Source organism: Hyaena hyaena, unplaced genomic scaffold (genome assembly GCF_003009895.1).
Source record: "Hyaena hyaena isolate Hyena2069 unplaced genomic scaffold, ASM300989v1 scaffold_444, whole genome shotgun sequence".
Lineage (NCBI taxonomy): Eukaryota > Metazoa > Chordata > Mammalia > Carnivora > Hyaenidae > Hyaena > Hyaena hyaena.
Window position 1 is genome coordinate 1,484,965 of NW_024081078.1, and position 16,084 is coordinate 1,501,048.

A 16,084-nucleotide genomic window follows, 5' to 3' on the forward strand; every position below is an offset into this window, starting at 1 on the left:
TTCTTGTTGACAAATTTTGAAAGTATAGAGCTAGGATGAGCTTATTTGATTAGTAAACCTAAGTAGAAAAAGTTGTATGTGTGCATTACATTTTAATATTGATAACTTCAAATACATTCCTGTTTTTATTAAACCAACAAACTTTACTAGCTTTTATTTATCAAAGATTATCCCAGATCATGTAAACTCGAAAAACATTTGGGTTAGTTTTTGTGTTTCTGAGAGTACACTTGATTTATATAAATGCTTACTTTTCTTTGAGCCAATTAAATAGAGCTCTTTACAAATTAATTTTGGCGATACTATTCAGAAGTAGAAAAATATCACATATCTGTAACATACATACATAGACACACATAAACAAAAAGAAAAACACAGATCCTATAGCTTTTGTTTTAAAATTTTTAGCCATGTCTCAGGTACAAAAAAGAATAGTTGGATCCAAATTGTGTTTCTGGCGGATGGACAAAATTAAGGTTATACTCAGATGGCCAAAGAGTTTTTACTAAAGTATTTGCATGTTGTAAGGATCTTTTTAGAGAAGTTTTTTGAAATCATTTTGGTCTTTTTTAGAAGCTTCTGCATACCAAAGTGTGCATTCCTTTGTCTGAGAGGTTTGGAATCCTCTCTTTTAAGGATGTCCCTTAAGGTGGACTTACCTAAGTTAAAGATTCCCCAAAGCGGCCACTACAATTCCAAAAGTTCACCCATTTTCTAATAAGACCCATGATCCTAGTCCATAGACTAGGTGGAACCCAATTTTGCCTTTGGATTCCCTAAGAATCCAAAGTGGCTCTGTTTTTAACCACTTTTTAACTATGAGTGGCTCTGTTTACCAACAACTGTTCTAAAACACACAGAATCAAACTTTTTCCCCTCTTTTGAACAAAATAAGGGGACTTACCAAGAAGCTTCAACAAACAAAATATAGGCATGCATAATAAAATTGGAGAGCTCAGAGCTCAGATCCAAGAGAGATCCTCAGATTCCAGAGTCAGCAAGAAAGCACTGAGAGTTCAATGGGGTCTGTGGGTACTGGCACTGTTTGCTCACTGGGCTTGGAGTCATTTGGGGTCTTCTTTGTATCTCACTTTTGATGCCTTGAAATGTTCGAAATTCATAAGGAGCAGAAATAAAACCAAGGAATTACCAAAATAGCAATTAGTAAAAGTTTATTGTGCACACATCTGAAAGATAGTTTGTAAACCAGGAACACTCAAATCAAAACATGGCATGAGACTTGGGTGTAGTGTTATAAAGCAGCTTACACTGTTATAAAGCAGTAACTGTTTATTCTGCAGTGACTGATTATAATATTAGAATTTTCTTAAATGATAGGCAACTGGTCAATGGTTACATCATATCAACTTAGGGAAGCAATTTAAATTTTACTTTTCATGATTTTCAGAGGCATAGACAAAAAATGACCCAGATCAAGTTAGTCTGGCAAAATTAGCTTTGTCTGACTAAACTGGTTTTATCTGTTCAGGGAATTTTCAAGACTTGTCTTTTTTAAAAAACTGTCTTAACAGTTTTGTTTAATAGTGTTGTAATTTTTACTATTTCCTTCCTCTAGTGGCTTTAGTTTACTCTTCTTTTTCTAGTTTTTCAAAGTGGAAGCTTGGGTCATTGATTTGAGAGCTTTCTTGTTTTTAATATGTATGTTCATAGCTATGAATTTCTCTCTTGAGAACTTCCTATACTGCATCCCATAAATTTTAGTGTGTTGTGTTCTTGCTTTCATTCACCTCAAGGTATCTTTTCATTTCTTTTGTGATTTCTCTTTTGATCTATGTTTTTTAGGAGATGTGCTGTTTAATTTTTGCATACTTCTGAATTCCCCAAATTTCCTTTTGTCTTTGATTTCCAAGATAATTTCATTGTGGTTGGAGAACTCACTTTGTATGGTTTCAGTTCTTCTAAATTTATTGAAGCTTGTTTTATGTCCTCACATATGGTCAGTCCTCAAGAATGTTGCCTGTGCACTTGTGATGAAGGTATATTAAACAGTAGTTGGGTGCAATGTTTTATACATGTCTCTTAGGGACATTCTCCTTTAATAATTACCATTTTTATTGTAGGACAGGAAGCTTTGGACTAAGCAAAATAAAGACAGCAGCTCTTTGATTGAGAGGAACACTGACAAAAGTTACTTGTATAGAAAATAAGAAAAGCATTATGAGTTATTCTCTAAAAAATATGTTGCCGTCATTTCCATTTCTGGGCTTTATCCCTTCTTAGGTTATAGGATCACATTCTTTTAATTGGACAAGTATGTATCATTACAAGAAAAGACAAAGATTTGAAGATACAGAACCAGACTTTGTAGTTGACAACTCTTCTCCGTCTTATAGAAAAGTAACACAGCATAAAATTTAAAAAAATTAAATTGATACATGTCATAAAAATTAAAATTCTCCCTAGGCATTTTAAAACAATATGAGGGGTGCCTGGATTGCTCAGTAGGTTAAATGTCTGACTCCAGCTTAGGCCATGATCTCACAGTTCATGAGTTCAAACCTCGAGTCTGGCTCTGTGCTGACAGCTCAGAGCCTAGGACCTGTTCAGATTCTGTCTCCATGTCTCTCTGATGCTCCTGGCTTGCACTCTGTCTCTCTCTTTCTCTCTCCTCTTCTCTCTCAAAAAAATAAGCATTAAAAAAATCTTTAAAAAATGAAACACATAGTATGACACATGCTTGAATTAACAAACAAATATCTTATAAGCTGTATGCTTTCTCCTGCTTCATGAAACAGTTTTTTTTCTTCTTCTTCATGTGGTTTAGCTTTTTTTCTTCAGTTTCTCCTCTCAGTTTATTTGCAGGGAGGGAAATTGGTTCTTTTACTTGTTTTTCCCATGGCCTTGGAAGTTCAGTGATTGATTGCTTTTGTTTTCATGATAATGAATATAATATTGGTTTCAGTTACTTGGGTTGTTATTTAATTTTCCTAGCTCTCAGTTTTCAAGTGGAGAAAAAAAATTGTTATGGGAATGTCAGAAAACAGATGAGAAAATTTATTCCATTCATATGCTGATATGTGATGATAATTATGACAATTTTCTTACCTTTCCTTCCTTTTCAATTAAAGTGCTTCCTTCCTCTCTCTATCGCTTCCTTCTTCCCTTAATTTCCCCCCCCTTCCTTTCTACTTTCCTTGCTTTCTTCCATCCAGTAACAATTGTTGACCCTTTCTATTAGCCTTAACAATGTATTTTTCCTTAATATTCTCTTGTAGCTATATAACTTTCCTTGAGAGAATGTGAGGGAACTTTTTCATTGAAAGTGAGAGAAACTCAATTCAAACTAGTTCAAATGTAGAGAAAGTTTATACATTCATTTTTTTTCTTCAGAGAATTAGAGGATGCCTAAATACACACAGATTCAGAGGCTCAAATAATGTAGGCAGGATTCTGTCTCTCTCCTCTCGTTGCTTCTGCTATTTCTGCTTGGCTTCTCCCCATGTGGTAGCAACATGGCCAAGAATGGCCAGGAATCTTCTATCTTGGCAACCTCAGCAGAAAGAGGACTTCTCTAATACTCATGTATCATAACCGCAGAATAAGTTAATTTGCTCTGCTTTGGTCGCATGGTCACTCCTGAGCTTACCAGTGATCATAAGGATGGGGCACCAAGGCGGGAGGGTGGGAGGTGGGGAAATGAGGCACTGCGATTTTAGTTCTGTGGAGATCATATGGAATCCTGGTGATGAAAAATGCAAGAACCAGCTGATTCTTTGACTGAAAATGTAAGGATGTTTTGGGATTAATGATGCAAATTCTTGAATTGGGAAATAGAAACAATTTTAAGGCGACAAAAGCACTTGGTGGAATCAATGTTGTCAGTATCCATCGCAGAGAATATGAGACTTTCTCATGAGCCAGTACTACTGTTTAGTGAGCTTAGTGAGGCTCCAAAAAGGGAAGACAACTTTTTTGGTAAAGCATTATTGAGATATAATTCATACATCATAAAACTCAAATAAAATTTTAAAATAATATTACAATACAGTGATTTTCATTATATTCACAGACCTGTGCAACCATCACTGTAATCTAATTCTATTTATTTTAAAATGTTAAGTAGGTTCTATACCCTATGTGGGACTTGACCTCCTGACCCTGAGACTGAGAGTCCTGTGCTCTATTGATGAGCTAGCCAGATGCCCCACCATTATCTCATTTTGAAACTTTCTCTCATCATCTCAAAAAAAAAAAAAAAGCATTACCAATACCTTCCCATATCCTCCTCCTGCGCCCCTGGCAACCACTTATCTACTTTCTGTCAGATTTACCTATTTAGGACATTTAATAAAAATAGAGTTGTATAACATTTGGCCTTTTGTGACAGGCTTCTCTCATTTAGCATAAAGTTTTCAAGTTTCATCCATGTTAAGGTATATATCATATTACTTCATTCCTCTTTATGGTATGGCCATACCACCTTTTGTTTTTCCATTCACTATGAATGATTCTGTGAACATTCATGTATCAGTTTTTGTGTGGACTATATCTTCAATGCTCTTGGGTATTAGTAGTGGAATTGCTGGAACATTTTGTAGTTCTGTACTTAACATTTGAGAAACTGGGGAGGTCAAGTTTGATGGTCTCTCAGTGATGCGTTCTAATATGCCTGTATATCCCGACACAGAAGGAAAACACACTGCTCCAGGTTTTTTTCCCCCTTTATTACAGATATGAGTCTGTTTCAATGCTGCCTATCATGATTTCTTCCATATTCTACAACTCATCAAGGCTAGAGTGGACTCTGAGGGTCAATCCAGTCTATCAGTCTGTGTCCAGCAAAAGACCCAGCTTGGAGCTTTTTTATACACTAAGGATAATGGCCAGGAAAAGAACACTGGTTAAAATGGAAATACAAACCAAAACAAAATATGTACTTCCACTTTGTATCACTCAGGGCTCAGTTCAGAAAATGCTGTAGATATTCCAAGCAGAAAAACATGGAATACAAGGAATTAGGCACTCATACATCATTAAAAAGGCAGGAGGAATAGAAGAGGGTCAGTGCTAGGCTTCTGGTTTCAAAGTTGCATATCACCACCTGTCTGACCCAGAGACCAGAAACTGCTAGTATCACCCAGAAATGAGAAAACTACAAGTATCTCATCAGAGCTTCCCTGCACCACAGAGATGGTAAATGCACAGGGACGTGGAGTTCAGAAGCTGCCAACTCATGTCTACCCCAGAAACTGCTTTCCCTTGCACTCTCCTGGAAACAGCCTCTTCTCTCTTTTCCTTCCAAGTCTCATAGAACTGTATTTCACTGGCAGAACTGAAGTCACGCGCAAGTCAGGGAAGCACAATTTTTGGCATCTCAGCTTGGCAGTAGAGGGGGATAAGGACAGAGAAGAAGGTTGAAATGAAGGCACAGTGACAATAGACAATGTTTATTTTTCTTCTGGCTGTCTTCTAAATCCATCCTGAATCTAGGACAACCAGTACCTAAAACAAGGCTTGCCATATAATAGGTATTTTATAAATATTATTTTTTAATGCTTTTATTTATTTTTGAGAGAGAGAGAGAGACAGAGTACGAGTTGGGGAGGGACGGAGAGGGAGGAAGACACAGAACCAGAAGCAGGATCCAGGCTCCAAGCTGAAAGCACAGAGCCTGGTGTGGGACTTGAACTCGTGAACCATGAGATCATGACCTGAATTGAAGTCAGATGCTTAACTGACTGAGCCACCCAGGCGCCCCTAAATATTAGTAATCTGAATGAATATATGAATGAATGAGTACTTTATTCAGCCTTCTCTTCATCATCACACCTTTCCCCAAACTTCTTTTTCCTCTCAATGGTCTTTGAATTTCTATGTTCTCCTTGCCTGTCCTTTAGGGTGGCTAAATAATGCCCATAGCATTTATTCACAAGTTTAATGTTAGGCAGTGATTCTCAACTGGGGAGATTTGGCCTCCTATGGGACATTTGGTCCTGCCTAGAGACATGGAGGACGTGGGGGATACACTATTGGCAACTAGAGGGTAAAGGACAGGATGCTGCTGAGCATTTCACCATGTGCAGATCGCCCTCCACAACAAATATTAACAGGCCCCAAAAGACAATAGTGCTAGTGTTGAGAAACGCTGGGTTGGAGTATGGAAGAAAGAGGGTAAAGGGGGAAAATAATTGGATGCAAAAGGAGGGAAGAAGTAAATATAAGATCAGGGGTCAGCAGACATTTTTGGTAAGGGACCCAGAAGGTAACTGTTTAAGCTTTGTGGGCCGTAAGACCTGTGGTGACAACCACGCAGCCCTGCTGTTCCAACAGGGAAGCAGCCATGCTCAATATGTAAATGAATGCCTGAACCTGTGTTTCAATAGAACTTTCAGGGCACTGACATGTAAATTTCATATAATTTTCATATACCACAAACAATTATTCTTAGTTTTATTTTTCCCTATCATTTAAAAATGTAAAAACTGTTCTTAGCCATAAGTCTTATAAAGATCAGCAGGCAGAAGTTTGCTAAGGAAGAGAAGTTTGCTCTTCCTGATAGAGGAAGGATGAGGTGAGAGAACTGGAAAAAAACAACACATTAGTTTGGTGTTCATACTAGACAGACTAGACTAGCTTATGCTGAGGTACAGACAACCTCAAAATCTTAGTGGTTTACAATAACAAAGGGCATTTCTCACTCACAATGCAGGTGCACTGTGTGCTGGCTACGGTTTCTACTCCATGTTGTTTTCTTTCTGGAATTCAGACTGATAGAGGTGCCTTTATCTGGGACATCGCAGAATCTAGCAGCAGAAGAAAAATGGAGGAGATGGGAAACCATGGCTGGCTTTGGACATTTTCGACTAAAATCAACAAACATCATTCTTACTCAAATTTCAGCCAAAGTAGGTTACATCCCCATGCTAGACCATGCCTTAGATAACGGGATCCCCTCCAGGGAGGGGGCAGTGACTATTTGTGAACAATAACATAGTTTGACACACTGCCTCTCCTTAGTGCCTCCGGTTGCTTAGGTTTGGTTATTCTTGAACCCAAGTTTACTGTGTTATCCAAACTAGTGTCTTAAGTGGGGACTAGGAGATACCATAATAATGACAATAAAAGTACCTAATGTTTATTCAGTGATTATTATTTCCCATACATTCAACCTTTACGTGCATTTTTGCATTCAATCCTCACAATAACCTGTTAAGGTAGTCATTATTTTTATCCCCACTTTATAGATGAGGAAACTCAGCAATAAAGAGACTGAAGGTACTTGAATACCAAGTAGCTGAGATTCAAATCCAGATCACTCCAATTATAAAGCACATGTTTCTGTTCTAACGCTGGGGCTGAGAGTAGAGGTTCTGATAGTAAATTGCCAAGGTTCAAGTCCTGGCTGGTGCCAGACGCTACTTTATGACTTGAGCAAGTTCTACAACTTTTCTCGGTGCTTCTTCCATTTATAAAGTAGGATATTAACAGTATTAACCCTCATGGAGTTTTTGTAAATTTAAATCTAGAAATTAATGTATGTGGAGTGTTAGTGTTTAAAACAGTGCTTGGTTAAAAGAAAAAACTTTGCTATTGTTGTTATTATTTAGTAATGCTTTGAAAAACTTCACTGGTCATTCTATTCCCCTACTTTTGTTCCCTCCTTATTCTCAATTTCCTTTGAGAATTACGGTTCTAAATTTTTGTTGCCACCTTACTGTTATTTTTCGACTAACACTTTACGAACATGGAGGGTAAACTATAGGAATACCATTGCCATGAACCTAGCTGTATATCTCTGCTTCCAGACCTTCTCCACCTATCGCTTTTACGTATATTATTTGAATTCCTAGTTTATATTTACGTGGGTACATAGCAATGATCTGGAATACAGAAGTAGACTGCCGAGGTCGAAGGTAATAGTACTGGCCCTTATCCTTGCTACATGACCTTGCTGATCATCTCTTCCAGTTAATTTTTTGAAGTTGATGGGTTATTGTGTTTTAATTTTGGAAACAACATATTAAGTTTCCTCCCTTGGGAAAATCATGACAAACCAAGCAAGCAGAGTAGTAAATTGTTCTTGGCATAGGTCTATCGGTCATCAGCCTTTCAAAAACCAGATGCTTTTTGAGAAGGGCCCAAAGGGCTAGTAGAGTTATTATTACAGAGTTGTACACATATCTTTTTCACATGGGGTAAAGAAAGCTAAACAATTAATTCTCCATTGTGGTGCTTAAAATGGAATGAAACATAATGACTTTTAGGCAAGTTGGAATTGCTTTATTTACCATCCCCCTCAAACTTACATTTTTCTTTTAAAAAAGTATTTTATTACATGAAGTGTGAGGATAAACCATTCCAAATAAGGTTTTTCCACTTGAAACAATACAGAGACTTCAACTGCTGGTTTTGATTGTGATTAATTTGAAGTTAGGGTGTTAAGCCTCATGAGGATAGTGGGGCTTTCCTGATAATTTATGGTGTCAATGTGTTTTTTCTTCTGAAATAATTTAAAATAATATTTTTCAAGTTCTGGTCTAGAAATTTCTTTTTTTTTAATCTTTTTTCCCCCAGTCTACGTTTGAATTTGCCAGTTTAGCTGTGTAGGTGGAGAGGCAATAATTAAGAAATAGCAGGAGGAAGGTTTACAAAGTTTGGGAGTATTTAATTAAGGCACATTATCATGTGAGTAAAGTCAAAGCTAAGATTTTGATTGTTCTTATGTGCTTGAATTACCATCAGACCAATCTTAAATTATTTCATACTTGTGAAGGTCCCAAATAAATTTAGATTTTCTAGATATAGCAGACTGGAACATAGTCATTTACCTTCTTTTCTGCCTATTGGACTTACCTTGTGGATCAACTAGGCATCAAGTGCCATATTAAACATATTCTTGCCACCGGCTTCTACAAAATTGATGTCTTTAATCAAGTCACGAACATAAATTTGATCAGTGCTATTCTGTATGGATTAGGATCTAAGGGCTTACACATAAAAGTATCTATAAGAAGAAATATCCTCAGATATGCAGAGTCATGCTGGAGACATACATGGGTGTCCTCATTTTCACACTTAAATTGCTAGGTTAGATCAAAGCTAAATTCTAATTCCATTTAGTTTTATGGAATAATCAGCCTTCTCCCTTTCCTGACCAGTTTCAAATTACTTAGCCTTTTTCCTCTAAAATCCATGGAGCAAAGTCAAGCACTATCTTCCCTCTAATTTCATAGCATATTTGAAGGAGCTTTGTAGGGAATGGAACAGGATGACAGAGTACTGAGCATGAAAAAGGGTAGGTTCTTGAATTGTATTTGCCTCAAGCTAAATTATTTGGGGAACGCTGCAGTCATTATTATTCGAGAGTAAGGTGACACTGGAAAACAATATATTTTTTCAAATTAATCATTCAGGTTTATTTAATAAAGGAGAGGAGAGTTCTCTTGTTGATTTTATAGCAAAGGCAGTAGCCATTTCTTTGGCTAATTCATGCAATCCTTGAGTAAAATTTAAACCTGGGTTACCTTGGCAGGATTTAAAGGAGTAGGACACATGTGAATATAAGGATATTAGATACGTGTAATTCTGAATAATAAAATAAAGATGAAGATGGTAATTTTGGTCCCTCAAGTACTGGTATTTAAACTTTAAAAATCAATCAAGAGAAAAGATTAAGTGGTGTTTCTTTGGTACTAAAAATGTAAAGCTAAGACCAAATTGTTCTATTTTCACAGATTGAAGATATAAAGAATGATATTTAAAGACATTAAAATGGCTATTAAATTCTCTTCAGTTTGCAAAGAATCTCAGATGAAGTACACTTAGAAGAAATCCCTGAGTACATTAACTCCTCTATTAGTATCTTCTTTCATAAACAAAGAACAATTTAAAAGCTTTGTAAGACATATAAACACACTACTTAGCAAAAGCAATATCTGAGTAGAAGACTCCCTCCTTAGTGCTTCTAAATTAGGCCACCAAATGTTTAACAGGAGAAACAAGAGATTCACAAAATTAAAACATGTTATTTGAACACATTAACCATTCTTAGGTAAATCCAAAAACCATTGTCTTATGGTGTTTCTATTTTGTTTTAACCACTCAATATTGTTCTTCACGGTTTCCAGCACTTGCTGCCTAGGTTTTTCTCCTGCTCCAGCTTCTGGATATTTTTTGAAAAAGCTTTCAATCTAGAAAAGAAAAGGAAATAATCAAGAAAGTCATTTGAAGCCCAGCTAGTCTTCAAGACTGTTATTTACAAACTGGATTTGTTTATTTCTTCCCTGGAAATGCATTATCATTGTACAACAGTGAGTTACAGTCTCGGAGCATCATTTGGACTGAGCCCGACTCTTACATTAGCAGTCATGATGCAGGACTTTTGGACTTCTGGCCGCCTGTCAGATCAAAAGAGGCTCTGCCAGGCTGGGGAAGGAGAAGCACATTAAGTGGCTGGCATGGCCCTCTATGCTTCTGCAGCTCTCTCTGTTTTCTGTGCATTCCCCAGGTGTTCCCTGGAAAACCTGGTCTGTGGAATGATGGTTTTGCTTATTAGCCTTTCACTTCAGGAGTCTGGAATCTTTTAATATCCTTTCAGTTCACTTATTAAGAACTTATAATAACATCTCTGTTAACCTTCGTTCTGTTTTTCCTCTTCTTCCAAAATATTCCTCCAAATTCAATTATAGGATTGTTTGCTACTTACAAATATAAGAATTATTTTGTTTTCTTTTAAAATTATTTTTAAGGTTTTTTTTTTTGATGGGGGGAGGGGCAGAGAGAGAGAGAGGGAGAGAGAATCCTAAGCAGGCTCTGTGCTCTCCATGAACCATGAGATCATGACCTGAGCCAAAATCAAGAGCTGGATGTCCTATTGACTGAGCCACCCAGGTGCCCAAATTTTGTTTCTTAACACACAGAGGAATATTAACATTCCAACATATAATATACAGATACTGAAAATTCATATAATCTCTATTTGTCCAACATTGAAAACATTTCATTTTTCCCTCTGGGAACTGAGATGGTTGAAACCTAAAAAGTCTTTAAATTCCAAAACAATGAATTTTCAAAGGAATCACATCTTGACCATCTTATTCCAGGCTACATTTACCAGGGGAGACATACTATCCATGCTTTTGTGAGCCAAAAGGTAGCCTTCTAAGCCTTGCAAGGCCTCAGCTTTCTCAACTTTTAAACTTTGTTTCTTGATTCTTTGAAATTTTTTTTAGTTTAGAAAAAAATAGGTACACATTTAATTGGATATAAGAATTATTTCCTTCACCTTGTCTTTGGAGACCTGAATAGAGAAAATGCCATTTCTGTTTGAAGCAAATAAAACAGTTAAATTCTTTATTCCTGGACAAGTCCAGAGGGATTTATCTTCATACCTCCCAGAGCTGTAGTTCAGTGTTGAATGGCTCTGCTATGGTGACAATCCTGCCAAGGTTTCTGTCATTGAGTGTATATCTGAAGAGAAATTTAAGCAAGTAAAAGGGAATATAAGTGCCTAGAAGTTTAAATCTTTTCTCTAGATTTAGACATCTCCTTTTGATTTTTGTCATTTTTTAAATTAATTTGCAAAGTAAGTAAAACATAGTAAACACATTTAATTTAAAATTTCTATTCAGGAAACATTCTTAGTAAATCTTTCACTTTTTTTTGTAGACAGGTCCACAACATTATCCCAGAGGTGGTGGATTGCTTGCTGTCTTCCCCAAATATGTTCTTTTTTCCTGCACTGTGAGAACCCAGGGAGAGATTACATTTCTCAGCCTCCCTCGTAGCGAGGTGCAGATGGGTGGCTCAATTCTTACCAGTGGAACATGAGCAGAAGTGGTAGGTCCACCCTCTGCCTCCTTGCTTAAGTAAAGGAAAATTGCTTGCCTTGGACTTATTTTTCTTCCCTCTCTCCGACCTTTATCCACACCAATAGGATAAGGTTCTATATCTTGTGGAGCAGAACGACTTGAACAACTGGGAGTGCGCACTTCAGGAGACTAACACGAGTAAGAATTACGTATATCCTGTAAGCTGCTGCATGTCTGTATTTCCAATAGAGCTGGGTAACTCTAGTCACCTTTATCCCGACAAATACTCCATGCATCTTCCCGCAGGTACAGAAATTTGAATATAAGCTGTGTATTGTTCTCTCAAAAAGCTTTAGTAGCTATTTGTATATTATATTGCTCTATATTAGCCTCTGTGATCTATATTAGTCAGACTAAGCAAAGACACTTAAGCTAAGTGCAAAGATAGGATTTTAGAGATGATACTTGATTCCTGTCCCTTTTGCACTTTCTCTCTTAAAGAGTAAGGATCAGAAATTTCCTTACAGACCATAATACAAATAGTTGTGATACAAGTAAAAATCTCGTCACAACTAGTCACAGTGTAAGAAAAACAACCGCAAGAATTATGTATTAACTTTGAACCCCTGGAATGCTGGAGAGGGATAAAAGAAAATATATCGCTGTATAGAGAGGTAAACAAACATTAGGAGAAATTTTACGTTTAAAAATTATCACAAAACAGAAGCAGAAACCATGGAAATAAAAACTGAGATTGTTACACACATATTTAAAAATTTTTTACACTAAAAAGCTCATAGAATTAAGTCAAAATCTGTTATTTTGTTGTGAAAAGAGCAAATATTTTCACTGTGTAAATATTTCACCATACAGTTCTTCACTATACAAATACATTTCACTATACAAATTGGTAAAAGGGAGAAATATGCCAACGTGAAATTATCAAAGAAATGAATTCACAGTTTGCAGAAGAAACATAAAGACAAAATGTACTAATGGGAAAAAACATGAAATGTTCTGTTAACTAACCATGATTTTCAGTGTACTAGGTTCAGTGCTCACTCTTATCGTAAACACCATTGAATTTAAATCCACCATGTCTTTCATCTTTCACATCTTAGCAGTCTAAGGTAAACCACTCCCCTTTACTTAATGTCATTCATAATTATTCCAAATATAAGACTCTGACACATCTATTCTCAACGCCATCCCTGTAATGTGTATGCTGTACTTCCTCACCCCTGACATACTCTGAGGTCTCCCAATCTCTTGATCCTTTCCATCTAGCCTTCTGGAACTACCCCTTTATTGGAAATATTACTTCTCATTTGGAGAATATTTATTTTCCCACATCCTTTGTAGCACCAGGTCGGAAATGGAGTTGGTGTGCTCATTCTTCCCACTGTGGATTCCAGACCATTATTTCTCCACTCTTTTTTTAAAAACTTCTGTTCCTTCTAGTTATCTCCCCTCAACTAATTTATGATACGCTTTGGCACCTGACTCCTGGTCTTCCTCTCTGCTCCAAGCTGTGACTTCAAGGTCCACATTGATGATAAATATAACATCTGAGCTCCTTAGTTTCTTGACATCCTCATTCCCAATGATAGTTTCTTTACCTTGGTCACCAATTCCCATTATCATACCTTGTGACCATCCATAAGTACACTGACTCTAAAACTGTTCATTTATGCACCCTCTATGATAAAGTTTACCTTTCTGTTTTCACTATGACCATTCTCTGACTTTAGCTGACTTCTGGCTCATTGATCATCCCTATCCCTACTTTCTCCTGGACCATCATCTCTTATTTCCTTGCACTTATTTCCTTATATAGTTTTAATTCCTTGGTCTACCATTTTCAATAACATTTTTTTTCCTAAGCCCTAAACTCCCTTAAAGCTTAATAATTTGTTTCTAGCAAAAGTCCAGCTTTGGAGAAAATCAACTGCCCATTTCCTCTGTGTTTGTACCAGATGGCTAATCTGTCAAGGAAGATCACCCAACTTTCTCCATAATGTTTCACTATAAATTCATGAATATCAATCTTAAGTGGTTCCTCCACATTGACAGTCCTCTTACAATTACCCTGGTCAATTCATTCTCTTAATCCTTAAATCACTTTCTTCAAGTGTTTTCACTCTCTTTCAACCTCTATACATTCTCCTGCTTCCCTCCCTCTCCAACAAAGATGACCTTGTCTTCTGCTCCACAGAGAAAATATATAGTAACTCCTACATCTTTTAGTGTACAAACATACAAAGATGCCTATCTTTCTTCTATCATCTGTGCATTGGCTCTGACTTCTCTCCATTTAAAAACTTTATTTTTAAAAGTATCTTTGTCATACCTGTTAAAGCTCTCATTCTTCACTAGGTCTTTCTCATCAACTTTAAAATATATTAACCATATTAAAATGATCTTCCACATAAAAAAAACTCCTCTTACTTGATCCGGCATCTCTCTTAATTTTCTTTCTCTCACCTCCACATCCAGAGTCAACTTTTATTTTATTTTTTAAAAGAATTTATGTTTTTATTTTTATTTTTTATAATTTTTTTTTTAATTTTTTTTAATTTTTTATTTTTTTTTTACAAATAGTTTATTGTCAAATTAGTTTCTACATAACACTCAGTGCTCATCCCCAAAGTGCCCTCCTCCATGCCCATCCCCCCCTCCCCCCCACATCCATCAGTCCTCAGTTTTTGTCAGCATTCAAGAGTCTCTCATGGTTTGCCTCTCTCCCTTTCCCCCACCATTTCCGCCCTTCTTCTCCCGCTTGTTAATGTTTATTTATTTTTGAGAGATCATGAGAGAGCATGAGCCAGGGAAGGGCAGAGAGAGAGGTAGACACAGAATCCGAAGCAGGTTCCAGACTCTGAGCTGTCAGCACATGCAGGGCTCGAACCCATGAACTGTGAGATCATGACCTGAGCCAAAGTTGGATGCTTAACCAACGAGGCCACCCAGGCAACCTCAGAGTCAAAATTTTCAAGAGATTTCTCTACACTTCTTGTCTTCATTTTCTCATCACCAACTGTTTTATTAATTTGCTTTGGCTTAGGTTCTGCCCCCATCACTCCACTGAGAAACTCTCTAGAGTTACCAATAGCTCTTATGCCAGTAAATCTAATGGGCAATTTTCAATCTTGGATTTACTTAAACCTTAAATATGTCAGCATTTGACAAGGGACTGTAACTTCATTGAAACTATCTCCACTTCAACATCTCAAAGGAGACTCAAAGACATCATAAATAGCAAACTGAACCCATTGTTCTCTTTCTCCAAGCCTTATCTTTTCTAAAAATCTAGGCACTATCCTTGTCCCCTCACTACGGTCCTATTTCTAATTCACCAAGTTCTAAATGTTGTTCCTATCTCTTCATCTTCATCATTACATTCATAATCCAATCTGCCACTATCTTTTGCTGAGACTGCTCCAGTGGTTCTCTAAGTGCTTTTCTCAAATCAGCTCTGGCCCCCATCTAGGTCTGTGCTTTCCCACCAGAGCCTTCATTTAAAGTAAAATCAATCATTTCACTTCTTACTTAAAACCCCTTAGTGACTTATCGTTGCTCCTGTAACAGCAGCCCAAATCTTAACCTGACCCTGCAGAGGTTGGTTGTTCTTTTCACTTTTTGGATAGTAGGCATTCAGCCAGGAGTACTTCACCTCCTGTTCACCTAATGCACTCCCACTCTTCCTTTAGAATTCAGCTCAACCATCACTTCCTTAGGGAAGCCCTTAACGTTCAACTTCTCCTGACTTGGTCAGTTCCCTTTTACATGCTTTCGGTGTGCCTAGAACCTCTTCTATTTGTAGTTATTACAGTTTTAAGTATATATGTATTAGTGTGATTCTTTAATACTGGACTCCATCACCAGACTCTAAGCTCCATGAGGACAGAGAACCAGGTGTGTTTCTACTACCGTATCTTCAATGCCAAGCACAGTGTCTAGAACATAGCAGATGTTACACAATATTTACTGGGTGAAAGAATTATAACTTAAAATGAGACATCAGTTTTTATATACTCAGCAAGGATAACAGTAAATTTTTTTCTGGGTGACAATTCTGCCACATCACAAAGTTGGAACAATTTTATGATCCAACATACGGAGATTGGCTAAATATGTATGCTTTTGAAGTGAGCACAGGAGATTGGCTAAATAAACTAACATGTATCTATGTATTGAAATATGATTGAGCATTAAGAATAACATTGAAGAAGCATACTTAAAGACGTCCATGATATCGGCTGATGCAGGGGAAACAGTGGGTTATAAAACCATATGTATAATATGATTCCGTT

General features: G+C 36.8%; 1 protein-coding gene and 1 long non-coding RNA gene across 3 annotated transcripts in view; one reads left to right on the plus strand and one right to left on the minus strand.

The window, feature by feature from the left end:
- Positions 1-11,853, plus strand: part of LOC120246019 — a 28,069-nt gene extending 16,216 nt beyond the window's left edge. Inside the window, exons 2-3 of the long non-coding RNA XR_005531950.1 lie at positions 6,671-6,866; positions 11,629-11,853. This is a non-coding gene — a long non-coding RNA (uncharacterized LOC120246019). The remainder of the gene's footprint in view (positions 1-6,670; positions 6,867-11,628) is intronic.
- Positions 9,353-16,084, minus strand: part of LOC120246016 (glutamyl aminopeptidase) — an 84,174-nt gene continuing 77,442 nt past the window's right edge. For both annotated transcript variants that reach the window (XM_039253302.1, XM_039253301.1), the window contains 2 exons: positions 11,352-11,430; positions 9,353-10,151 (listed from right to left, as the gene is read on the minus strand). In XM_039253302.1, coding sequence (XP_039109233.1) covers positions 9,999-10,151; positions 11,352-11,430 — 232 coding nt within the window. In that variant the 3' untranslated portion in view covers positions 9,353-9,998. The remainder of the gene's footprint in view (positions 10,152-11,351; positions 11,431-16,084) is intronic.